Below are 25,694 nucleotides of genomic sequence, written 5' to 3'. Positions count from 1 at the left end.
AGTTACAGCACCTCAGTTTACTCGGTAACAGAAGACACTTCCCAAACATACTAACAAAGTAGAGTATTCTGTAGTTTTACACTACAGCTGATCTAATGATTAATTGCAGCAGAATACAGCCCTGCTCCTGCCTTTAATTCACACGAGGGACAGAAGAGTTGAATTCCAATCATTACATCAGAAAACTGTGAGAAGTTTTCTGTATCATTTGTTGAATTCCAATCATTACATCAGAAAACTAACACTGTGAGAAGTTTTCTGTATCATTATTTTCCTTCAGTATAGATTCCTGAATTAACCCAGCATATGAGCAGATAAGCACTAGATCTGGTAACAAGGGACAGGAAAGAAAGTAGAACTGCAGCCAGTCATCGCATTGGCTCAGCCATAATAGGAGAATGTTCTTTTTCCTATCAAGCAAAATACACAGCTGAGAGGGAATTTTCTTTTCACCATATTAGAGGCGAAGAATCAACTTCAAGGAAACTGTGCACAATTTCTTTACGTACCTGAGCATTGACATTGGCACCAAACTCCAAAAGGCACTGGATCACCTCTTCTAGTCCCCAGCAGGCTGCCAAATGTAAGGGTGTCTGTCCATCATGAGCTTCCTCTTCTCCTTCTCCGTTCGGGCCTGGCTTTCTGGGACTATTCACATCACAACCACTAAAACAAACACAATACAGTCAATTTATTACGTTTAATCCAGATTTAAACTGTTCCAAACAAGGGTCAGAAAAAAATTTGCAAGAGCTGATCCAGCAACCGCTGACACATTCTACATAAGCACAAGTTCCTGGTTTTAGTTTGACTCTTGTCATCGAGAACATGATGCCAATATAGATAACAGAATGTGTCTTTAAGATTAGTCAGATTTCCATCAGTGCCATCCACCCACCAGAAGTCTAATGAAGCACATACCTGTTACTGGCTCAAAATAGCACTCAATTAATTTATGCCAGGAAAATATATACATGCACATTAGAAGGTTTGTATTTTAGAGGGGGTCTGACCTGCGAATAAGAAAGCATGCTATTTGTTCACTGTTTTCATCAATAGCTCTATGAAGAAGAGTTTGTAAGCAGCCACTTGGTCCTGTCCCCCAACAGGTTGAATCACAGCCATGCCTAACCTGGAAGGAGAAGCACAGTGAGGCAGTGAAGGTTTTTTTATGTCTCCAGCAGGCTCCTACTACTTTATATAGTCCTTGATCAATGCTTCTGAAACATTATCCCTTAGAGACAGAATTTGAGATGCCTCATCTATTCCTGTGACAGTCATTCAATTTCAAGAAGCTACTTTAACGTCTTCTGGACTAATATTTTATTGGTCTACTATGTAACACTTAATTAGGTAGTGTTTACTAACAATTCAGATATTCACCCACATACTCCGAATAGACAGATCTTAAGCCAGTTTGGGTAACAGTTACCTCACTTTCAGCAATAACAAGCACCTAAAGCGGGTCAAGTAGCATCAGCAGACATTGCCTTTGAAGGTCTGGCCCATTTACTTGCTTTCCTATACATTCAGCTAAACAGATAGCTTTTTCCAGGAACTGCATTTCTAATATTTGTATCCTTTCACTACAGAACTACTTACTCGAGCAACGTGGCACTTAAATAAGACTCGTTCCACTCCACTTTACAAACTATTTACAAGGTTTATACATGAGTAGTTTCAGTGCTGACTCCATAAAGATTCTTATCCAATACCAGCACAAATGGTCAAGTACACTTACAAGACGTATTTCTCAGCTCGTCAGCACAGCTTTTAAATAGTTGTCTCTAGCAGACAATAACTGGATATCGGAGACAAAGCTTTCGAGTAACTTCCTTACAAACGAGACCTACTTATGCCTCCTAAGAAGTCTCCTGCTGGATCACCTATGCCTGAAAGTAAATAGTCTTAAAAGTAAATATAAGCCTTTAAAGGCCTTTTTGATGGAACCTTAAGATGCAATAAAAAACAGCACATACTCTAAAGCATACATATGGGCATTCAGTTTTATCCAGGAAGCCTATCATTACACAAGTCTGGTATGCTACAGACTGATATTTTTAGTAGATCCTTACTCTTTCCAGAATCAGGAATCCAGATAGCATATTCTATACTTTTATTACAGTGACTGCAAGATATTTGGCTATGCAGACTACAGTGTTTATAAAAGATTTCCCAAGAAAAAGGAAGTTCTGGTGAAGAAAAACCTCTAGAAGTTATAGTGGTATAGGACTACTCTGTTCTTTTCATGCATTGAGTTTGTTTTTGCTAATGAGCCCTTTTTGTTGCTAGCAAGATGCACAGAAGTGACACTAAATTAAGTCAACTGACAGTCTTACCAGAGTTGACGCGATATCTTCCAGGTTATTTTCTAAGGCAAGCCATAAAGGAGGATTTCCTTTCTCATCTGGCACAGACATGTCTGCTCCCCTGGTACAAATAGCATCAACCACAAGAGGGAGCTGGTTTTTTATAGCTAGCTGTAAGGCAGTCTCTCCATCCTGTGTTCTGTAATAGGTACAGTTTGAAGTGTGTTAATACTGCATTATAAAGTTAGGTCTTGTGTTACAGTAGTTTATTGGCAAAGCCAAGAATTATCTCCTCATGTGTGTATTTTTGCTGTGGTAAGACCATATCCCTACAGCCAAGTAAGTGCACCATAGTAGTTTTTCATCACAGCTACGTAGTTTACCTTTCTTTCCCCCACACTTTAGTAGCAAGTGATTGATTTCTGAAGTTTGAAAAGCGTGTTAGCGTTCTTAGCTCAGAGGCACTGCCATTTCCTTAAGTGCAGCCATTATTTGAACACAGTTCCTTCAGAGCAAGCCTACCGCCACAGAAGTGAACAGCTTTGTCTGCACTGTGGTAACACTTCAAGCAACAGTCAGAAATGCCAACTGTTAAAAAACTGAAGTTAGAACAGCAATATTCAGGAGTTCATACCCATGACATTCATTACAGTGTAGCTCACCAAATTTCAAAGACAGCCTGTCAGTCATGTAAGCAGATAAATGTTTTGTTCAGTCTAATATCAACTTGTCTAGAAGATACTCAGGAGGCAAGCTCTATCAGAATCTTGTTGCTGGAGCTACATCTAATTAGTTTGGATGGCGAGCTGCATCTAATTAAGAAAACATGCAGCTCTAACAAGCTGGCATATAAATGAGACTACAGAAGTTCAGTACCACGTCTCTAGGACTTGAGAGTGTTACAGAGGATCCTGTTCTACCTAAAATTAAGAGGCACCTCCCTCTGCAGCCTCAAGAGGAGGTACTGACCAATGGAGCTATATGTAGGTCCAAGTTCACATATGTAATCCCTCAGCCATAACCAGTGCCATAAAAAGTACCAAACACGTAAGTATGCACAAATCATGATTTGAAACCAACTTCAAGCCGTTATATACAGTCATCACTACCCACTCCTAAATACATATCCAGTTGAGCGCTGTATCAGCTAAGATCTTACCTGACATTTATATCTGCCTGATGTTCCAGCAAAAAGAGTGCACTCTTACTGTCTTGTCTCTGTATTGCCATATGTAGTAGAGTCTGTCCATCTGACATTGTGTCATTGATGGATGCCCCAGATCCAAGCAGCTGAGCTGCTATTGTGTGCATGCCTGAAGAGTTAAAGCTCATTAGTATTCTATCTTCAGTTCTATAAAATAGACACACTGAAGATTAATAAACAAAGCTTCAAGCTTTCAATTTTCAGTAATTCAGTAAGCAATGCACTGAATCAATGCTAGAGCCTATTAAAATCTACATACATGAGCTAAACCAACTCATGACTCTACCCAGCTTGAATATTCATTTACAGACTTACTGAATATTGATTACTGAGTCCTTTTGGTTTTGCTTAAATACACAAGATATGGTCTGGTATACAGCAGAGCTTTCTCATTAGTTCTGCCAACCTAAATGTAGTAGAGTCCTCTTTAACCATACCTAGCCTAATCCTTCGTATCACTTCAGACTTTTGTCCAACAAACATATTAGCTTTGGTATTACATTCATAAGCTATTCCTTTGAATATTACTCTATTAGGTGTTTAGCTTAGTTCCTCCTCCTTTATCTCAGAAGCAGATAAAGGCAATGGTAGGGAGAAAGCTACATTTTGGTTTCCTTTCATTGGAGAGGAAAATTAAAAGCCTGGGCAGTAAAGGTATTTGTTACATATGGATGACATCTAGCACTCCTGCACAGAGGAACATCACTAAGCATTCTGCCTCATCTCTTAAGTCCAGAGTATGAGTAGTCATCCCCCATACAGCTGCTGTTTCCAGCTCAGTAGGACCATACTTAAATTGATTCAGTAGTAACCACGCCACCTCTTTCTTTTGATGATGTCCTGATACAGTTGAAAAGTCACTTGGCTGCAGACAAAAATATCTAGTTTTCCCCAAAACCATTCCCCCTCCACATTTCAGACAAGAAAGCATCTTCTGAATCAGTATTTCAAGATCCATTCCCCTTAATAGCTACTTAAAGTAGCTCACCTTCCCTTTGTAAAGGTCAGCATTGCTGTATTACCCAGCATCTAGAACAGAGTTAACCATGAACAGACAATATGGTGATCTGATACGAAAACTACCAGGGAGCTCACAGTGGAACAATTCCACAGAACTGCAAATACAGTTGTGGACAAGAGGCTCTAGGCTACCTGCTAGTGAACAAGGGCAGCTGTAGGGCTAGAAATCTATCAGTAAGTCAGATGTGAACATTCAGTATTAGAAGCTGAAGAATCATCTAAAGCTGTCCTTGACAGCTTCTCACTAGCAGCACAAGCCAAGACATGAACACACACCTGCTGTTTTGTCTTAAAAATCTTATCCACATCATAGCTTCCGTATCTTTGTAAATTCTCATCTTGTTTTGAAGGCACATACCTGTCCAAAGAGCCAATCCCAGCACAGTCTGGTCTCTCGAGTCCTTTAGACTAAAGTCAGGAATAATTTGCAAGTTGTTGGTAGCATGAAGAGCATTAGCTAGAAAAAAAAAAGCATAAGGAATTAGGGCATTCTTGTACTTGACCTGCAGTTGCACACTGAAAGCTGCAGGAGTAGCAATGTCACATTTTGAAGTAGCCTGTTACTTTAGCAGTCAGTTTGAAAGATCTGAGCAAGATACCGTCAGTTTCCCATATGTGATACTGCTTAGGATTCAGGTAGTATTGCCACTACTGCCTAATCTTAATATTATACGAAAAAAAACATTCAACTTTCTAGCTAAAAGGCTTAACCTGCCCCATTTCTACCTCCATTTCCAAATAGAGTGGCATACACAAAGTTCTGAGAATGAAGAGTGGAGGCCGTACTGCAAGATGGTGGCAGCATCCTTCCTTCTCAGCTCCCTGGGATGGAGGATATTCTCCCCAATTCACCTACTGTCTCTAAATCCCACTTATGGTAGGAGACAAAATAGGCCTTGCTTCAGCTGTCAAACTCCCTTCCTACTGCTAGAAAGGAGAAGCTGAACTAGTAGCATTTAATAAACTGTCATCTGCTAGTATTTCAGTACTCAAGTCTCAACTCTACTACGAGCATTACTCTCTACAAAATCCCCTTACTGAAAGAGTTGAGGGAGGCAGAAGCCTCACCACAGAAAGATGCCTTTATCCATATTTGATTCCAGCATTTACCTGAACCAAATGCTTTGATAGGGAGAGAAAAGGGACCTCAGTTGTACAGCTAGAATACAACCTGGGGCTAAGCGTTCAAGTCCATTATCTACAGTAGAGAATTTAGAAAGATTTATGGGCAAATTAATCTTCTAGTCTTAACAAGCAGATGATTTGAATTTAAGACTATGTTTAGCCAGTCATCTTAATTGCTCTACTTAAACAGTGTTCACAGGAAGACATGCTTTATTAGTAGTTTGTCAAAACACAGTTTAGATGCCATCTCGACATGCCGATCCACTACAACTTCAATACAGTCTGAACCAGGAAAAACCTACCTTTTTGTTCCAGGATGACTGACACCACATCTGGGTGATTGTAAGCAATAGCCATGTGAAGGGGAGTTTGCAGATAAACATTCTCTGCTGTTGGAGAAGATGCATCCTTCTGAGCAAGCACTGCTTCTGCCGTCTGGATGTTTGGATTGGCTCCTTGTTGCAGAAGTTCTGCTGTCAGGTTTGCTAGGCCATGCCTACAGGCTGTATGCAGTGGTGTTTCTCCCTTTAATAAACAGCGTACTAGGTTAACAGCTTGAGACATGAAACCCAGAAGAGAAGTAGCTTTTAAATGACTATGCCCACAAGAATTGGTGTGAAGAGCTCAAATCCTAGTAGTTGAAGCTCCTTAGGACTTTCAAACTACATGAGTTAGCCTATATTAAGGACTTTATTACAACAGGCACTGAGGGAAGTGTTAAAAGCATGTTGACAAGTGGTGATGCTGCAAGAACAGTGCCACGAGAATGCAACAGTTGTCTGATGACTACTAAATATCTGAAAACATGCAAAAGGCTCAGCAGGTGTTCCAACTTGCTTTAGGCTATGGTTAGCAATGAGAGACCAAGGAAACTTTCAGACTACAGTCTGTAGGTTTCTGCTTTTACCCATTTGTTTTGGTGGTTGACTTTTGCTCCATGAGTGGCTAGGAAGAGAGAAGCTGCCTCATTTCCTGCACCAGCTGCCCTCTGAAGCAAGCAGTTTCCTAAAGAAAAACCATGAACACTGTTAGAGTGCTATTCCAACCACACTTTGATACTAACAAGTGTGCTAGCACCTTCTCCACTACCTTACAACATTAAAATTTGAAGCCAATGAGGAAAATCAGTCCAGCAATGCTGGACTGTCACGTGCACTACCATTTAGCAATTACACATTTTGAAACTGTATAGAGGATGTTAGGACCTGGTAAGGAGTCCGGATTTTCTGTCACTTCCTGCAAGTCAAGCTCAGCTTGGGACCTGTCAGTATTCCGGCTCTGGGTAAAGCTACTGCCACCTACCATTTATTATGCAGAAAATGCTGTTGAAACCTCATTCAGCTCCACAGAGTGAAGTCAGCATTAAGCAATTAACTTACAAGCCTTCCACCTACACAGAAATACAAACCTCTGTTTTACCTGTTACTGTGTCTGGAGCATCCGTATTGCTGCCTCGTTGGATCAGCCTTGCTGCAAAACTGTTCTCATCAAATGAGGTTCCATTTACAACAGGCGCATCCTCAAAAGGGTTTACAGACTGATCAGACGATACAGTGATATACTGAACTGCAAGCCACAGAGCTGTGCTTCCTTCATGATCCTTCAGCTCCAAGTCTAGTCTAAAAATAAGAGTTAATGTTCCCCAATTTATACCTTAAAAAGTGGTTCCCCAATGCAGCTTAAGTTTCAAGTGTCTGAACAGCTGTACTAGTTTATCTAATACCTCACTGACAACTTTTGCTTGCCAGGAAGCCTACTGTAGCTCCAGTTACTTCAGAGAATTTATGAATACCCTGAAACAAGCAAGACACTTTTTAGTGACTACTAGATTTAAGCTCATTGCTCCTAGGAGAACCATGGCCCTGGTAGATTTAGGCTCCCACTAAACATAACAAAGAGGCAAATCCTCTTGTATTTGAGTAAATCGTATACAAGAACTGCAAATTCAACTACAAAGAAACTGAATCAAATCAAGTATTCTGCTTCATCACCCTAAGTCACCTATGTTAGCTTTAAGCAGCACCCAAGTTGAACTCAAGAACACATTCAGACATTTTAAAAGTCTTATTACTCCTTTTAGCTCCACTACAAATGAAGTTATTGCTACATTATTTCACCTAGCCCTCTTTGAAAAACACCGAGATGCAGTTTGCTTCCTCTTTACAGTAGGACAAAAACTTACTTGGCTTCTGGCATTGTTCTGGCATCTTAAGTTATGCAAAGCGTTTACACTTTTGCATCCCAAGCCTATTGCTAGCTTTATAATAAGGCAAAAAGGCATAGAAGAGTTGTTAAACCAGTTTTCAAACGTTCGCTGTACAAGGTAACCTCAGTGTATTTTACATTTAAGTGAGACTTACTGTTTGCACTGGAGGAGCTGACTGAATACAGCTTCATTTCTGACCACAATTGAGACATGTAATGGGGTCCTGCAATTGGAGCAAAGTACAGTTACATTAGTAGTAAGTGAGACGCTTACGATTTTGTCCATGGTCACCCACATGCCCCTACAGATTTATGGGGTTAACTTTTGTCTCTGCTTTCAGGAGAAGGGTACAAGCACATCTTGAAAGAAAGAGCAATCCACCCTTTTAGTGGACATTATTCCAGTTAATTTAGTAGTAAGCAACTCTTTACACTAACGTAAGAGCTAACCTTCAAGGAAAAAGCAGAAGAGCTTGACCTATCAGAATTGAGTAGCTGATATATTCCAAGTCTTCTATATCATTTTATGTACTTGTTTGCCAGCCCACCTAACCTGTAAAGCAGTTTACAGGCTCTACATTTCAGATAAACACACTGCAGATACTGGCTCTTTGAGGTAACTTCAGTTTCACTGTGTCCTGGTTTCAGCTGGGATAGAATTAATTTTCTTCCTAGTAGCTGGTACAGTGCTGTGTTTTGGATTTAGTATGAGAATAATGCGATAACACACTGATGTTTTAGTTGTTGCTAAGCAGTGCTTACACTAGTCAAACTTTTCAGCGCTTCCCATGCTCTACCGACTGAGAAGGCTGGAGGTGCACAAGAAGCTGGGAGGGGGCACAGCCAGGACAGCACTGCTCAGGGACTGGCTGGGCATCAGTCAGTGGGTGGTGGGCCATTGCATCGTGCATCACTTGCTTTGTATGTTCTTTTATTATTATGATGAGTATTTTACTTTATTTTATTTCAATTATTAAACTGTTCTTATCTCAACCCACGAGTTTTCTCACTTTTACTCTTCCGATTCTCTCCCCCATCCCACCAGGGCGGCGGGAGTGAGCAAGCAAGTGGCTGTGTGGTGCTCAGTTGCCAGCTGAAGTTGAACCATGACACACTGACAGCTTCAAAGAGAAGTACCTTTCAGGAATACTATCTATCATCTTAGTTTGCTTGCTTTACTCTTCAGTGATTCAATAAAGGCAAATTAATTGTGTACCATGTGTTCCAACGCAATCAACTCACCTCAGCTTTCTATACCTGGGCTTAGTCATGACAGGGTACCATTCAGCCTGCACAGCTTTCCACTTCGAGTGCTGCCCACGGGTCTCAAACTGGATTAATGAATTCACCTTTCCTGCTTCCAGTATCACCTGTACTTCGCTGACAGACCTGAGCAGGTTCTTAGTGGGCTGCATCTAATCACTACAGTACTATCTGTTAAACTGGTAACAGACTTTACTTCACCCAGTATTTACCTTCCTTTGTTGTCTTGCATATTTGGATTGGCTCCTGCCTGTAAGAGGGACTCTGCTATCTGTGCCATCTCTGCCATGACATCTGGCAAATGCTTCTTGGGGCTGTATGATGCCACAAGGTGCAGAGGAGTCTCCTGGTCTCCCAGTGTAGCAGCATTCACACGGGCACCATTTTTAATGAGAAAGTTTGCAGCAAATTTATCTCCTTTTGTGAAACAAAATAAGGTTATTTATGGATACACCGGAACCCTACATACAAGTCCAGAAAATGGATACACATCATTTCCCTCTATACCATACAACCATTCCAATACAAGTGTCTGCTCTTGGAATGCCTTAGCAAATAGATAACTTCAAGAACACCTCACTGCAAAGTCAGGATTAATATATTTCGTAACAACCCCTTCGAAAAAATGTTTTGCCCAGAGGTTACATGTGACTCAAGTTCACACACTAGTTTACTTGTTACGATGATAGTAAGTTTGCTAGTTCCTGTATCAAGATAAATCCATAGCTGCTTTAATGCACAATTAGACAAATTGTGAGACTAAACATACAAGTAGTTTTTGAACAAAAGGTACTATTCCAGGGCATCAGTCAGAAGTGTGTAGTTGAAGTCAGTCGTCATCTGTTCAGTCTTGCTACATAAACAAGCAATAACACAGCCTTTGCTCTTGAAAGTTTATGCCCCATTATATATAGGGTAAGGGCTTCAACAGTTAGGACCCACCATGCACGACACTCCTAAGAACTCCCTCCTGAGAGCTTCTCAGAAGTCAGAACTTAGGCCCACTTCACTACATGAAACCTTGGACTTGAAACACCAAGATGCAGAGAATGGCTTCAGGATAATACTAATTCCCCTTACTCCAAAGACTACTTTGAATAGACATATTCACAAGTTGCTTGTCCTGAATGCAAGACTGGAGAACAAAGACGACTGTTCACCTGTATAAGCAATATGGACTGCTGTATTATCTCTGCCAGCAAAAACCAAAATCCCATTTTCCGATTTCCATATCTGACATTTCCCCCGCCCCCCAATGATCATAAGAAATAAGAATCATGTGGCAAGTTCAGACAATTTGCTTTAGCTCCGTTTCCAGAACACGTGATTGTTAACAGTGATTAATTCACTGAAGCTTTGGTTACTGAAAAGCAAGCATTCATTCTCAGAGCTTAGACTGAAAGTGGACATTAGAACTAGAGGACAAATGCTAGTATTAAGTATGAAGAGCAGCCTGCTGCAATCTGTCTAGTGCTTTATAGGGCTGCAGCCATCACAACACTGACCTATGCCTATAAGGTCTCCTACTCCTGCTGCTGAAGTTTCATTCACAGGATCAGACACCAGCATTACCCTGTTTAGATATGTAGGAGATTAAAAGAAGAAGTCGGGAGCTGTATTTTGAGCTCACAAAACTTAAACTACTTTTAAGAGGCCAAAAGAACTTGCTGTTAAAAGTAAACTTATGCTTTTAATTTGTAGCACTACAATACCCATGAGGTCCAGTCACAGGTAAGGTTCCTGTTGTGCTTGGCTTTCTGGAACAGACAGAGCTGCCAAAGATATCATTGCAGGCAACTAGTAGCACGAGGCACTCACTACAGATTTTTACCAGACTTTGGCCATAGGCCAAGATGCTGCTGCTCCAAAGTCTTCAGAGTACTGTGGCCGTGGCAACCAGGTCCTATTGTGCTCCAGTTCTCCTAAGATTTATTTTCCACTCTAAGGTGGAGAACAGCTCAAGATAATAATGTAGTTGTACTCAGACTCCACTCTGATAACTATGCTACTATTCACCGGAGCTTTGAAGATATTCAGACTGGCATAGAAGCACCTCCACCTGCTCCTCACCTTCTTCCAGTCAGTTTTTCGTCCCCTAAAACTGCTGTCCAGTAGCAAGGACCCTTGCTGTTAACCATAATGACAAAGAAGCATATGCTGCATTCAACCCAGGTCTAGAAAAAGGCTTCACCTTTATTTGTCACTAGGCTGTCACGCTTGATTCAACTATTTGTCAAAAAGACATTGTGTTGTCAAATTAGAATATTCCCAGTATCTCCCTACATTTCTTCCTTTAGCAGACAATACTCTACTAGATTGGTTCTGGATGTCATGTAGTATAAGTTTAATTCACCAGCCAGCAGGCTAGCTTTCAGATCCCAAATAAGAGTTTATTTTTTTAAACTTAAAACCAAACAAACAGGACAAAGTTCATCCTTGACTACAATTTTTTAACTGAAGTGTCAACTACGAAGTGACACAGGAATAAACTTTGGAATATATATTCCACACTGGGAAAAACTGCAAGTTAACAAGGCTTCATATCCTATTTACTTACCTCTTTGGATGGCTTTATGTAATAGACTCCAGCCTCTCTTGTCTGCCCTATCCACATCAGCCTTGTAGTTGACCAGTGTAGTTGCAATACTCTCCAATCTTTGGGCGAGGGCTAGATCCAAAGCAAGATCTCCATTTTGATCCAATTCATTGAGCTTCCCAGGAAGCTACAACACAAATTCAGTCAACTGACATTAGTTAAGAGTTATGCTCACCAGCCCAACATAATATTTTAACAGCCCATTCCAACTACCATAATGTTAGACCTTCAGCTCTAATGCAAAATGCTAGTGTCGCATTTAGGTAAGTGCATCTTACACAGGAAAACAATCAGAAGACTAGCATCACCACATGCAAGTCTACCCAGAGGGCAGTTCAATGGGAAAACAGGAGTTCTGCTTGCAAGCCTTGTTTAACTCACAGGAAGCAAGACTGGTACACTCTTAAAGATGCTGCCTGTGTAGGCATATTCAACCTAGTACTAGGAAGATTTATTCAATTTCTCCTTTAAGATACCTCAAATCCCAATTGGATTAGCACCTACGGGTGCTAAGTACTGCTACAGGCCCAGCTTCCAATTAGGATTTGAGGCATCTTAAAGGACTAATTGAATAATTCTTGATAATTAATACTTGAATAATTCTTCCTTCCCCCTGGTTGGGAGACAACCTCATTGCTAGTTGTTTAAAGTGTTCATCCAAACAGAACAAATACCTGTTACTTCAAACATTCAATAGAAGAGGAAAAGCATTTGTTCAAAGAAATGATGCTTACTGAACTGTCATGAAGCAGGAAAATTGACTATTATACCACTCAGCTTTAAATATCAGGTATTGGGTTTTATTAGATACAATTTGTTGCATGCAAGATGTTTTACAAGTGTTATGAATCACTTCTAAATTATGTCTTTATGGAGCCTTTACCGCAAGACCTCCAATACATACACAGAAGTAGCTATGGCAACGATAAACATGCAAATAAGAATTAGTGACAAAAATCAGTAACAAGGTTCGGACTGGTTGTTAGAAACTAGTTATTTGAAACACCAAATTCTAGAAGACAGATCAAGTCAGTCTCACTATACCTGTGAATCCATTTCAATAAGATACAAAAAGACTACATCTTCTCTCTCAACTTTAATAGCCTTATGCAAAGGATATTCTGTCTTTGACTTGAACATTTTATACAATAACTGAGCACTCATGCTACTGAAGTCTTCTTTACGCAAATCATCCTAGAAGCAATAAAAAAAAAAGAAGAGGGTAAGCAATACTCCTATTTTATTTATAAACAAGGCATTGCACAATGTAATTATGAAGTTCACAAAACAAATTCAGTTAAAAGCTCCATTTTGATAACATCACAACAATCAGGAACAACTCAAGATAGCCTTTTAAGACCAGGAAGAAACACTCAGAAGTTTTACATCTTACATCTTAATTTCAAGATCAGTTAGTAAAATTTTTCTTTCCTTTTGTCTACAGACATGGAAAACTAGTATTTTACCAGACATTACAGTAGATTAATATCTAGTCTCTAAACTAATTCCCTATCTGGACTTAAGTCACAGATTAGAGTTTTCTGACAAAAAGGCCTACAACTATTGAATACTGACAACTCCACAGAACTTTGAAAAACTCTGCATAAAAGTAAACAGAAACTTAGAAGTATAAAGACTTCATGTTTGAGTTAGTGCTCATTTGCCTAAACAGAAACAACCTCATTTCCAGATGGAATAGTCAGTGTCAAAAGTTAGGAGCCAGCAGCAGCAAAAAGTTAAAATGGTTGACCTGCAGGTTCAGATACATGAATCTTTTTTTATATATTCACATATCAAAGCACTCCCCTCTGCTTTGACATTAGCCAAACAAAGAAGCGTCCACATCTGGATGATGCATTTTAGATTTAGAATAACCTAAATCCTCACACACTAGTCTGCTGTTGACAAGTCTTATTTTAAAGGCTAATCCATTACACAGTTAATCAAACTTTCCTCAAAATAACAGATCAGAGCAAATGAAATTTCCAAGTCAGTTGCAAGACTCCTTGCCACTCCCTCCATTACAGAAAATAAACTCTTCCCTGGCTTCCCTGGATTATTTTTAGGAGTGAAAACAGGCCTGGGATTTGTGATCTGCATAGACAGAGACCAACTATGGATGAACTTCTAAACAGTTCAGAGCCCAGATTTGATAAACAACTCTCCTGCTTATTAGAATACAGTCCCTTTGGTTTAGCTCATGTTTAGGAAAGTAAGACGCTTTCTACAGTGAAGTATTTCCAATGAACAGAGCAACTCTTCAGGCTATAAACTACTTCCCCCCCAGTCAAGACATTCACACCAAGACAGACAACGGACATAACCTCTAAAGACAACACAAAAATCTTAGAGAAGGAGCCATTTAATGTGCTTTGTTTCAAACATCATTATGAATTAGTGTTGTAGAGAATACCAAATAACACACAGCATCAAAAGCACATATTAAAGATAACTGAGAGAGACAGGAAGGGAAAAGTCACTCCTGCCTCAGAAGAAGTCCCTTCACTCACACCAAGGGGCAGGACAGGCAGATTTGATAGCTTTTTATCAACACTGTTGCTCCTTGCAAACATGTAAGTGTCAGCATAATAGGTCACCTTAGTCACTGAAAGTTACCAGGAATCCATGTAATCCCCATCCCACCTGGAATGCTTGAATACTAGCATCCCAAGAGATACTCCTGAGGTTAGACAGTACAGTAAGTTAATCAGTAGAATTTTGCTTAAGTTCCTATACTCTACAAACATTCTTCCTCTTGCTCCCAAGAGATACTCCTGAGGTTAGACAGTGCAGTAAGTTAAGCAAAATTCTACTGATTAAGTTCCTATACTCTGCAATTCCTTCTGACAGTACTTACCCAGTGACTAGCAATTATCTCAGCACAATAGTTCAGAAGAGTGCTAGCATTCAGCTCCTCAGCAGTCTGATAGAAACGAATGCAGTTCCTGACATTAACTAGTGACATAACTCCTTTTTCACATCTGTCAAAATAGGAAAACCAGTGCTCAGTAATCAGAAAACAGCTTTACTGTAATCACTCTCCCATGCCGTAACAAGGTCCTATATACTCCTCTTCCTAGATGCCAGTAGAAAATGGCTTGGCCTTGCTTTACTATAAGGCTAAGCAGCATAAACATACTTTAATCAGAAACCCTGTAAGACAGTTTCCGTGAGAGCAGACTCCTATTACAGTCCATCTAAGCTAAGGTCCCATGATAACACCACACACTGCAGGAGCCTGCAAGTGGAGACAGACATCCTAGTTCTCCCAAGGGAACAAACTGCAGTTCATTCACTGTTATGAAGTAGGGAAGATGTCTATCTTTACAAGTACCACAGTGATCACAAGCAGCTTTTGTGCCAAAGCTAGAAAAAGGCATGCCAAATACAGCTATTTGTTTAATAAAGAGAAGGGATAAGCTTTAACAGCAGATCCACCTAATCTTTACAGGTGCGAAGCTGTAAGTTTGAGTTTATGGGAAGAAAATCCAAGTACCTCAAAATGAAGATGAAGTTAAACATGCCAGTGATCTCCAAGCAGATATTAAGACCAAAAAACAGAAATACTTGTCTCCAGGTGCAGATACCTACCAAGACATCTAATAATTACTAGTAGCATACTGTACGTGGACTTGTCACTAGACTACCATGACAAGACAACATCTGAGGAATGTTTAGGTAGTACAACACGAAGACAGTTTTAAGCTGGGACAAAGCTTGAAGGCAGTTTTAGCATTGGCCTTACAGATGTCAACTTCTTTGGTCAGAAGAATTGACAGCAATTTGGTTTGCTTCATGTCGAGTCACACTTAAATCATAGATTATGAGTACCATGTACTGCTACAGCCCCGGACACGCCTTGGGCAAAAGATTATTATATCAAAAGATACTTTATCTTTGACTAAATTCAAGGCTTCAAAGTTGTACAAAACTTGAAGAGGTTTCAATTTGTACATTCAGGCTTCTCACTAACTCTAAATGGTTATTTAGAGCACTCTATACATTAAAGATAACAACCTAGCTCCTACTGGAATGGTTTAATCATTATTTCCTCAAAATGGCAAAGCACTGTACTGTTACATTAACCTTCTTCATGAGGAAAAGTTGCCACCAAGATGCACAGAAGAACAGCTATTTAAGTTAAAATCTTTCACCTGTGGTATTTTAATACTGCAAGCTACTTGCCATTGACTCCTCCTAGCATTCCCTTTAATAATTCCTTTCTTGCAACTCTCCAGAGCTTGTTACTAATATACCAATCTCTACTTCCTCTTAATGCCAAAATTAGGGTTATTAGTTTGACTGGGAGAGGAACTGGAAAGTAAACACAAAAGCTACGAGGAAAAATGGCTACAGTTTAACTGTAGCACAAGGCTTCGTTTCCTGTGACCAACTGAATGTCATGCTGTATTACTGAAAACCTCAAGACTTTGAAAAAGCAAAATTTTATCCAATTGCCAGCAGCTATCATCTTATTTCTAGTCAAACAAGGTTGAAGAGTTTGAGACGATTCACTGTATTTACCAAGACTCACCTTTCCCTAAGCAGCTGGAGCTGAAATTTATTAGCTAGTTTCATGAGCTCTGTCAAGAAGATATCATCTTCTCTTAGCTCCAGTTCATCTGTGTAGATCCATCGCAGCATTGCCATGGTTACCTCTGGGTCAGCATCTGGTACAGGGAGCAGCAGGGATTAATAAAATACCCAAAGAACAATCGTCTATTCAAGTAGTTGCTATTCCTCTGACTGTTAAAGTCACAGCTACCATGAAAAAAAGATAGCCTCGCTGAAACTGTACTGCTTTAGTTCAATCAAAGTGTCAAAACAGAGGCAAAACTGGTCAAAAGTTGAAACTAGTAACAATGCTGGCACCAAGCAGGAAAACCTTTTTTCCATTGGAACACTGTGCAGCATGCAGGGAGCCCTGTAACATCTCCTACCTGCTACACAAATATTGCATATTTTGGGACCAGCGATGCCCCTTTAAAATCTTTGGTGCCTCACATATAGCTAAACCCACATCTACATTTGACAAGCACAAATCCTCTTTTCGATTTAAGAATCCTCCCTCCTTTATATTATAGCCATATGTTATGAACTGTTGCATTCCAATAAAGGTACAAAGTACTTAAAACTGCTGGGAACCATTTCTAGGAAAGGTGCAAAAGAGTCAGTTTAAGAAGCCGGTTAGATTTCAGGTGTTTACAACACTGATCACAAGCCTGACGTTTTTTACACAGAAAGAAAACTAGAAACCTACACCACAGGACACGAGATATACTAGCCCAATGCCCAGGGACCTTTGTCACCTAGTCAGAAGTATTGTGACAATCCTACTTACAAGTATGTAGATGAGAATTACTCTACAGCATAAGATCAGACCAATTACAACAAAAAATACCATTCATTTAGGAAAAAAAACATTAGTCCCTTAAGCTGTTTTGTTTGTCTTTAAAACAAAAACATACATGTTTAAGACACTGAAATACTCATCCTAAAACATCTCCTTTACACGGAGGGTTGCCCCAGATCATTTGCAAAGTACCAGACAGTACTTGGCATAGCACGTAGACTGCCTCCTAAGAAACAGGAGGTTTTAGTAAGGCAAGTATCTTTTGCTGAACTTGGAAGTAACCAGAAAACCTACTTGAGCTGTAATATCAGCTCTACCTTGGCAGAGATCAGAGTTCATTTTCTTCATCCCAACAAGAGAACCCGTGTTAATCTCTTTCTACTCTTCTTAAAGAGTAGAAAATTCTGCAGATTACATGAACTCTAAAAACACTCAATTTTAAATGCTGCCTGTGTTTTGAAGTTAGGATTCAGGCAACCGTAGCTTGCAAGTTCTTAAGAGAACCTCTTAAGAAAACTGTGACAGTTTTTCGGGAACAGCTTGTTGCTTGCTAGAACTATTTCATAACCTAATCTTTGTGCCATTTACCAAGTTTTATCAAAAAAATTCAATTTTACACAGTGGAAAGTATCATTTACTAGCACTTACTTTAAGTGTCATTCTATAATAGGAAGCGTTTGCACTGTTAAACATGCAAGACTGCAGTTACATTTGGGATTCTCAGACTAGCTTAAAAGTGGAGCTAGATATGGACTGCCACTGGCAACAAAACTACAATTAACATAAGAGCTTTTTGGTAATAATCTTCTGTTAGCATAGCACAATTTAAAAACTCCTTGGCATCTGTTTTCTTGTGGCTGCAGAAAGATCCATAAATCCTTTTGCAACAAAACCTATGCTGTCTAATAAAACTAGCTTGCTGTGACTTGCTTCTTTCCAGTTTGTCTGCACTTAGGATTCATGATAAGATTAAGTGCAGAAAGTGAAGCCAATGCTTAATATTCCATATGCCAGCCAGCAAACCTGCTTAACTTCATGCCTGTTTTTATTGCTCACAAATTAATTGTGTAAGACTCTTCTATACTGTTACATACAGAAAAGCCTGTCAAGAGGTTCAATCTGCAGAAACACTGCCCAGTGTAAGTACGTGTAACAAACAGCTACAGCAGAAAACAACCCCACCGTCTTGTAGAAGACTGTCTTTTAGAAAACTTCTCTTCTTCACCTATTTTGCAAAGGTGTCAAAGTGCCAAAGCGAGTAACTTTTTAATAACACATCAGTATTTGTATTCATTTCCCACACACACTATGTTAACAAGAAGCAAGGTATTTCCATGACACACTTCAGACAAATTATGCACACTACCTCAAAAAGCCCTGTCCTTAGAAAGGAAGAAGTCAAGTTCCTCCATATAGATTTGTTTTTCATTACGTTTAGTTGACTCTAGAAAAGACAAACAGGCCACCATTCTCAACCCCTGTTCATTAAAGAGAAAGAAGGTAGGTTATTGATTTAACTAGCACTAGCACCAAGTTCACAAGTGTACTACCGTGTTTCAGAAACAGAGCTCCATAATTAATGGAGTAAGCACCACTTCTTGTGGACAGTAGTAGTCTGAAAGGTACATAAGGAACCTTGTCCCAACAGGCCCTTTCATCAGTCATCCTAAAGACAACTGAAGCATCATACTACTAAGCAGTGACTGACCTGACAGATCCAGCTCCTCTGTTGAGGCAAGGTTGGCAAGACTCCAAGTATCACTGCGTGCCGCCAAGACAAATTTGTGAGCACTGATGTGCTTGTCCCCAACCTTTATCTTCAGATCACTGATAAGAGAAAAAGAAAAAGCATATGCATGTATAATGCAGGCTTCCCCTGTGCTTAGATACATATGGATTCAGCATCTCCATAGTACCTATGTCCTGGTATCCACATTTAGGCTCAAGTTGTTTGAGACATCAAAATACATTTAATTGGTTAAGTAGAACATGTTGCCAAATGACACAATTCTTCTTTTTCTAGGGAGAAATGCAATGAGGCATTAATACTTAAAGTTAGATACATATGGATTCAGCATCTCCATAGTACCTATGTCCTGGTATCCACATTTAGGCTCAAGTTGTTTGAGACATCAAAATACATTTAATTGGTTAAGTAGAACATGTTGCCAAATGACACAATTCTTCTTTTTCTAGGGAGAAATGCAATGAGGCATTAATACTTAAAGTGCTTTGGGGTTTTTTTTTTAACCATTTCAGAATAAACTGCAAGGGAACTATTGTAGAAGACAGGAAAACCCAACAATCTTGAGGTTAAATATTTATGTTGCTGTGTCCATACCAATACTGTCAGCTAAACACCAATGGTTTCAGGCAAGACCAGCAAGAGAACAAACGACGTTTGACAGTAATCTGAGTACAAGGCAGACTCCAAGAATCCCCAGTTCCCAGGAGACCAGCTGTCAAGAACACTTTGATTTCATTCTGACCCCTTTACCAGGTTAGCCTTTGTAGTTAGAAAGTACCTGCCCTGTTATTTTAAAATCCCATAGCTTGTGAATGTTTTGACTGTACAGGTGTATTTTCCAGACCATTTTCTAAATAAAAGCACTGCTATAAACTGAAGTGCAAAATACAGAGATGTTACTTAACAAAACTTGCGTTAGGACTTGCTTCCTTTCTCCTTTTATAAACTAGACCACTATTCTATGCCGTTAAAACTCAAAAGCTGAACAGAATTGAAGTGATCCAGCTCTTCTGACATATGCTACCTAACGAATCTTTTACCGAGCATGCTATAGTAAGTTCTTGCCAGGCACAGAGCCTTTTCTCAGGGAAGCTCATGAAGAGATGTTAGGGGAAGGAAATCTTAATCAAAACTATATATTTTCCCCTTATAGAACTGAACTCCTTTACTATAATTGGCATTGCTTTCAGTAATAGCAAAGAAATTGATAGTTGTCATTGCAGTCTCAGAACTAAATCAGTTAAGGGATCTAGAGTACGTGATCCTTAATGTGCTTATAGAAAAGAAACCATTAAACCTAATTTTGCGTTGAGATTCAAAGATACAATATCATTTATATCACTAAGTCACATATATCACTATCTAAGACCTGTTAAATCATACAACCAGACAAACCAATTTAATCAGGCTTCTTTACACACAACAGGAGTACAGAACTGGTTTCAAGGACATATCCTTTCAAGAACGGAGGGCTTTCCAGTTGGTAGAAGATACATTGTGTAATTAATCCATCAACTAGGTATAGATCAGTTTAAAATTAGTTTTGTTTGAAGGAAGCTTTGCTGTTGACAGTGAAAATGGTCAGTTTTCTTTAAATTTGTCTTAAATGTCAATCTCGGAGATTAACTTCTACTTATAGAGCTCTTAATTCAAGAATTGGATTCAGTATGCTACCTGATCTTAGCATGCTCTTCCAACTGCAATTGCAACTGAGGACCCTATTCATACCAGGCAGAAGAATTTTCTTCGTCTAAGACTAGTACCTACTGCAGTCAATAAAGTCAAAGGTTCCTGTAATTCCCCTTTCCCCAAAGGGGGATTTCTTACCTGTACTGCTCCTGCTGATAGAGTTCAGCTACAATGGCAAGAAGTCGACTGATGAAGGTGTCACTGGCATTGTCTTGGTTAGCCTGGGCAGCCAGAAGATTGCATCTCCTTTCTGTATCAGCTAGTTTCTTCTGCAGCTTTACATACTCCTGGCGGAGGAGCATCAGGTGCTTTTCCAGCTTGGCCACCTCCTCTGCAGAGGCACACAGTGTTGCTACAAGGTTGAAACATGCACACCTTTGCTTTGCATCTGAGGGTAGCTTAACCCTACAAGCACATTACACATCTAGTTTAATCACGGAAAACTCCAGTAAGAGTCTCTCCTCTTCCACGCTACTAGAGCATCTCACCCCCAATATTAAACCTTTTATTTTATATCATTGCTAGCCATAAACACATCAAAAGTCATCAGAACACAGTGATAGAAGCCACTTACAAAGAATGTTCCTGAATCCTGTCCAGTCAGGAATGCCATAAGCTTTCTAAAACCATGGGAGTCCATGACTGTGGGAATTATGGTGGGGTAGACTAGGACTAACCCTTTGGTTCTTACCCATTTTTTCAGTTTAATTAAGATGCTGTCTGACGTTACAGCTGAGGCATCAACCACAAGTGAGCATTAGAACAGCTGCTGACATACCATATCTACCTCAGAGTACTTAACTGACCTGTTTAGAACTCCTCACATTTCAGCTAAGAAACTCCTTAAGAAATGGCCAGAGTGGAAAACAGATTCTCCCCAGAATCTATGTTTTAAAGGCCGGTCAAAAAATATATAAAACTCTACTTACTAGTGGCGCACACAGGCATTCCTCCATTGGAGGCACCGCACTGACAAGGCATCACTACGCAGAGTCGGGTCCGTGGTGGCTATTTCAATTCAGGAGTAGCACAGCAACAGCACCTGGGAATCTGATCCCTGATCAAGTATTTCCATCCCACTGCAGAACCCGCTTTTCCACCACACTTAAATGGTCACTCCACAGTGCGTTGTGGTAAGCTAGTTCACTGAACTCAACCCAGGCCACCCGTATGAAAAACCTCTACTTCACTGCTGGAAGGAAACATCTGTACAGGTGCTTAAAAACAGTCCAACTTAAGAATACTTATTTATGGATTAGTTGCACAAACTATATGTAGCAATCAATCACGTGCTTAATTGATTATTTCCCCCATCATTAAGTTGATTTTCCAAATAAGGTACAAATCCAAAACCAGTCTTAAAATGAGAGGGGGCAGGGAGGAGAAATTTGGAAGCTAACCAATTATTTTAAGTGGGAAAGTTCCTACAAGATTACTCCCTACCAGCCAGGAATTCATTGTTTTCCCAATGATTCATTCTCTCATTCAATTTTTCTCAAATATTTACTGAATGTAAGTCACTACTACAAACAATGAGAAACTGAGCTCTATTGACCAGTGTTTTCTTCTTGCTTCTGAAGAAAAGTTCAACAGCACAGCTGACCTTGGCCTCGCTCCAACACAGGTCCCCAGGGCAGAGCATCCTTCTCTAGCTCAGCTGCAGAGAGAATGCCTCATTTAGTCTTTCCTCTACGGACTGCTGCAGCAAATGCTCCCTCATAAGTCTTTTAACTTAACAACTACTGTAATGGATAAACAGAAGGTAATTTACCCTATTTTACTCTTCAGTTAATACTACTTAAGCAAGTTTGGCAGTGTACTTCCTTCAACAGTCTTTTATTTAGTTTCATCCTTTAAAAGTTAATAGATACCATCTCCTTTGGGATACTTTCCTCATTCTATTGAAATATACTATGATTTCAGAATTGTGCTACCAATACCACACCAACCCTCAAAGAGGGTTTGAAATTCTGCTCTGGTCTTTCTTTCCATCTAAAGATAAATGCAGCTTCAGTGTTCCCAGAACTAGAAGGATATGCCTCTTGAGCAACGGCTCCTTCCCGACTGATTCATAAGTAAGGTGTCAAGGGTGGCACAAAGCAAGCCCTACTGTTAGAGCAGGGAGAGAAAAAGTCTAATAGGAGCCAAGAGTGATCACTGAAAGACACTGAGAACTGCGCCAAAAATTAGTGTATGAACACCACCACTGTTCATACAGTGAGATTTTTAGGTGCCATACAAAGTCAAATGCTAGGAATAAGAAGTTGCCTGCTGAACCTCATAGCATATATCATCTTAAAGAAACACTGCATCCTCCAATCAAGTAATGAGAGTGTGAAGATGGGAATAAAGAATCAGTACCAGGAGGTAACATCTCAAATACTGTCATTTTACCAAAGTCAGCTCACTGGCTCCAAATTACTCTGAAGTCAATAGGACACAATGCAGAACTAACATAAACCCTCAAACAGCAGTAGCTTAACGTTTATGCACAACTGACAATCAAGCTCCCTACTGCTGCTTCCAGGGCAATCCAAGACAATCACTACTGGCAGTGAAAGTACCTCAAAGAACTGAAGCTTTGAGAAATCTTGTTTTCAGATTGACAGCATATGCTTCCTGTAACCTCAGCGAGAGGGACTGATAGGTATTTGCTTACTGTAAGAATTACAAGAGCTGTAAAATAAGAGTTTCTCTTATTCTACGCAACAACATGCACACCAGTTGAGTAGTAGCTACTACTGCACACTTGCAGGCAATATTTGATCTTACGGTACATTTCAAGTGCACATTCAAGACAGTCCTCAATGTCCAGTTAATCAACATTCACTGCAAAAGAGCAAAGCCTCAAGTTTTCCCTGTACACAGTTCATTTCAAGAGTTCATATTGCGCTGTTGCTTCAAAAGCGAAACCCACTCAAACTCAGGTAGAAGCATCACCTCTGTTTAAACAAGTAAACCTGGAGTTGTGGTGCTACTATTTACAGTCCTCAAATTTGGAAGGGGGTAGAGGGGTGTCATCACTTTTTAAAATCAATGTAAAATGACCATTGTATCTCTAGGCTGACAATCATTTTGACAGAACGCATATTATGGCCAGCCCACATTATGTATGACCATTCATCTGTCTCCCAAGTACAATGCACAATTACTGCATGCATACACACATCTAATGAAGGATCCCTGCATGAAGACACTGAAAAGACAGCCTTACTGGAAGATACCACTAAGTCTCTGACTAAACATGAATTCACACGCATCAGTGAACAGGATGCCTGGGTTTGGCAGAAGTGTACACAAAGTGACTCCTTTTCTGAGCTCATAGTCCAGGTACAGAGTTAGCAGATGGCTAGACAAGAAAATAAAAGCAGTGTTTGTTAACGATTTCTGGCAGCTAGACTAGCATCTCACAAACTGGCAGAAGTTTATAGTCCAGGTACAGAGTTAGCAGATGGCTAGACAAGAAAATAAAAGCAGTGTTTGTTAACGGATTTCTGGCAGCTAGACTAGCATCTCACAAACTGGCAGAAGTTTATGTCCTCCTTTAAAGAGGACTTCAGAAAGGCTACTGTCCTTTTCTTATAGGATAAGGCACAAGAGTACGAGAGCAACTACATAGCTGACTCTAAAGAGACAATTAGGGAGGCAACAAGCAATGGGATGACAGGTAGCATGTACAAAAAACCAGGGGGAGGGTCTAGTGGAACCCATTACACTGCCCATCCCACCCATCAAGAGCAGTCACAGAAGCTATATTGATAAGCTTCTGTTTACTTATGAAGCGGACCCGAGTGATGTATTTCAGAAAAATACATTATTTCCTTAACCCCTCAAGTCAGGTCCTTTGTCCACTGCTCCACACTCTGACCCCTGTCTCCCCAAGGCTGTGCAAGTTACTGCTTTCTTGTTCCTCATTTTTGCATGCTTATGATCTTTCCCCTGACAACCATTCCAAAGTACTACAGCATACTTCCTGCTGCTCTAGACTAAAACATTAATCCAACAATTTTTATCCATGCCTGCATGTAACCTAGTATCCTCCGGTATTGGTGGTGCAGAACTCTTACAGAAATTACAAAAGCAAGCTCAGCTCTTGTCTTTATACACTGTTCAATCAATTTGTAGCTAGTAATTGCAATAAATCTAATTCAGGGCTTCTGTGTGCAGAAGCAACACTGCCATAAGAAAAAGCACTCGGCTTCTGAGCAGATGACCACAGTTTGACAAGCTCCCTTCCTTAATTAGCCTTCACTTTTCAGCTGACTCTCCAATACCATCAGTTCTTAACTAGAAAAGTGTTGCTGCAGATAGGTACTTTGTTTGAAGGGACAAAATGAGCCCCTCCACCTAGATATCATAAGGAATTGAGTGGGGAGAGCTACAACTCCAGCTTATTACTCCTGTTTATGCAGGATCACTCATTGATCACGTGCTTTCTTTATCCAAAAGATGAAAGAATTACTTGTATTAGGGAAGAATCTTTGTGAAGTACAGGTGTCTGAAACAGGACTTGCATCAACTACAGGTTCATTCTGCAGAGCAGGACCCTGAACCAGAGCCTCAGATCCTTGAGCATCTCAGTGAGGAAAGTTTCACGACCTGAAGGCATCTTTGACATCTAATGCCCACCAGAACTGGGTCACCAAGGCTTAAAAGCAAGCCTAAGAGGCTGGTCAGCTGAATATGAAACAGTGGTATTTCAGCACACAAAGTTAGGAGTTGCTCTAAGGATTTATTAAACCAGCTTGACTGCAGCATCCTCTTGGCTGATGCATGCCAGGAGATCAGCATCTGCTACATCCTAGTTAATCTTCCACAACTGGTTTTAAAATTCTACCACTGTCTGGGAGTTGCGCTTCCAGAGTTGAAGGCTGTGCTTTTAAGACTGGAAGTTAGAGCCTTCATTTCCTTTGTAACTTGGGGTATTTTAGCTCTGTTTGCCGACTCAGTTTCCTCCAGGGAGGAAAAGAGGAAGCTTCTGTCTTGCAAAAAGGAGTAGGACTGTAAAGATCCAAGTGTTTTTTCAAATCCTATTACCTCAGTTAAATTAATTTTGAAACGGTGTAATTGACAGCCTCCAAGCAAAACAAAAGCACTCTAGGAGATCTGCAGATCTCATCAGAGCCCAAACATGACAAAAGGACTCCCAGCAGCAAGCGACCAGGAGGCTGCAGTACAGCATT

General features: G+C 40.0%; 1 protein-coding gene across 1 annotated transcript in view; it reads right to left on the bottom strand.

The window, feature by feature from the left end:
- Positions 1-25,694, bottom strand: part of ANKFY1 (ankyrin repeat and FYVE domain containing 1) — a 37,362-nt gene that overhangs the window by 9,189 nt on the left and 2,479 nt on the right. Inside the window, exons 2-17 of the mRNA XM_019471298.1 lie at positions 20,650-20,916; positions 18,784-18,902; positions 16,257-16,392; positions 14,580-14,703; positions 12,767-12,916; positions 11,684-11,849; positions 9,339-9,543; positions 8,019-8,087; positions 7,078-7,277; positions 6,566-6,663; positions 5,961-6,183; positions 4,892-4,990; positions 3,469-3,622; positions 2,340-2,508; positions 1,014-1,132; positions 510-666 (exon numbers count right to left, since the gene is read on the bottom strand). Of these exons, the coding sequence (XP_019326843.1) occupies positions 510-666; positions 1,014-1,132; positions 2,340-2,508; positions 3,469-3,622; positions 4,892-4,990; positions 5,961-6,183; positions 6,566-6,663; positions 7,078-7,277; positions 8,019-8,087; positions 9,339-9,543; positions 11,684-11,849; positions 12,767-12,916; positions 14,580-14,703; positions 16,257-16,392; positions 18,784-18,902; positions 20,650-20,916 (2,455 nt within the window). The remainder of the gene's footprint in view (positions 1-509; positions 667-1,013; positions 1,133-2,339; positions 2,509-3,468; positions 3,623-4,891; positions 4,991-5,960; positions 6,184-6,565; positions 6,664-7,077; positions 7,278-8,018; positions 8,088-9,338; positions 9,544-11,683; positions 11,850-12,766; positions 12,917-14,579; positions 14,704-16,256; positions 16,393-18,783; positions 18,903-20,649; positions 20,917-25,694) is intronic.

Source organism: Aptenodytes forsteri, unplaced genomic scaffold (genome assembly GCF_000699145.1).
Source record: "Aptenodytes forsteri isolate BGI_AS27 unplaced genomic scaffold, ASM69914v1 Scaffold209, whole genome shotgun sequence".
Lineage (NCBI taxonomy): Eukaryota > Metazoa > Chordata > Aves > Sphenisciformes > Spheniscidae > Aptenodytes > Aptenodytes forsteri.
This window is presented reverse-complemented; position numbering and strand designations above follow the sequence as displayed.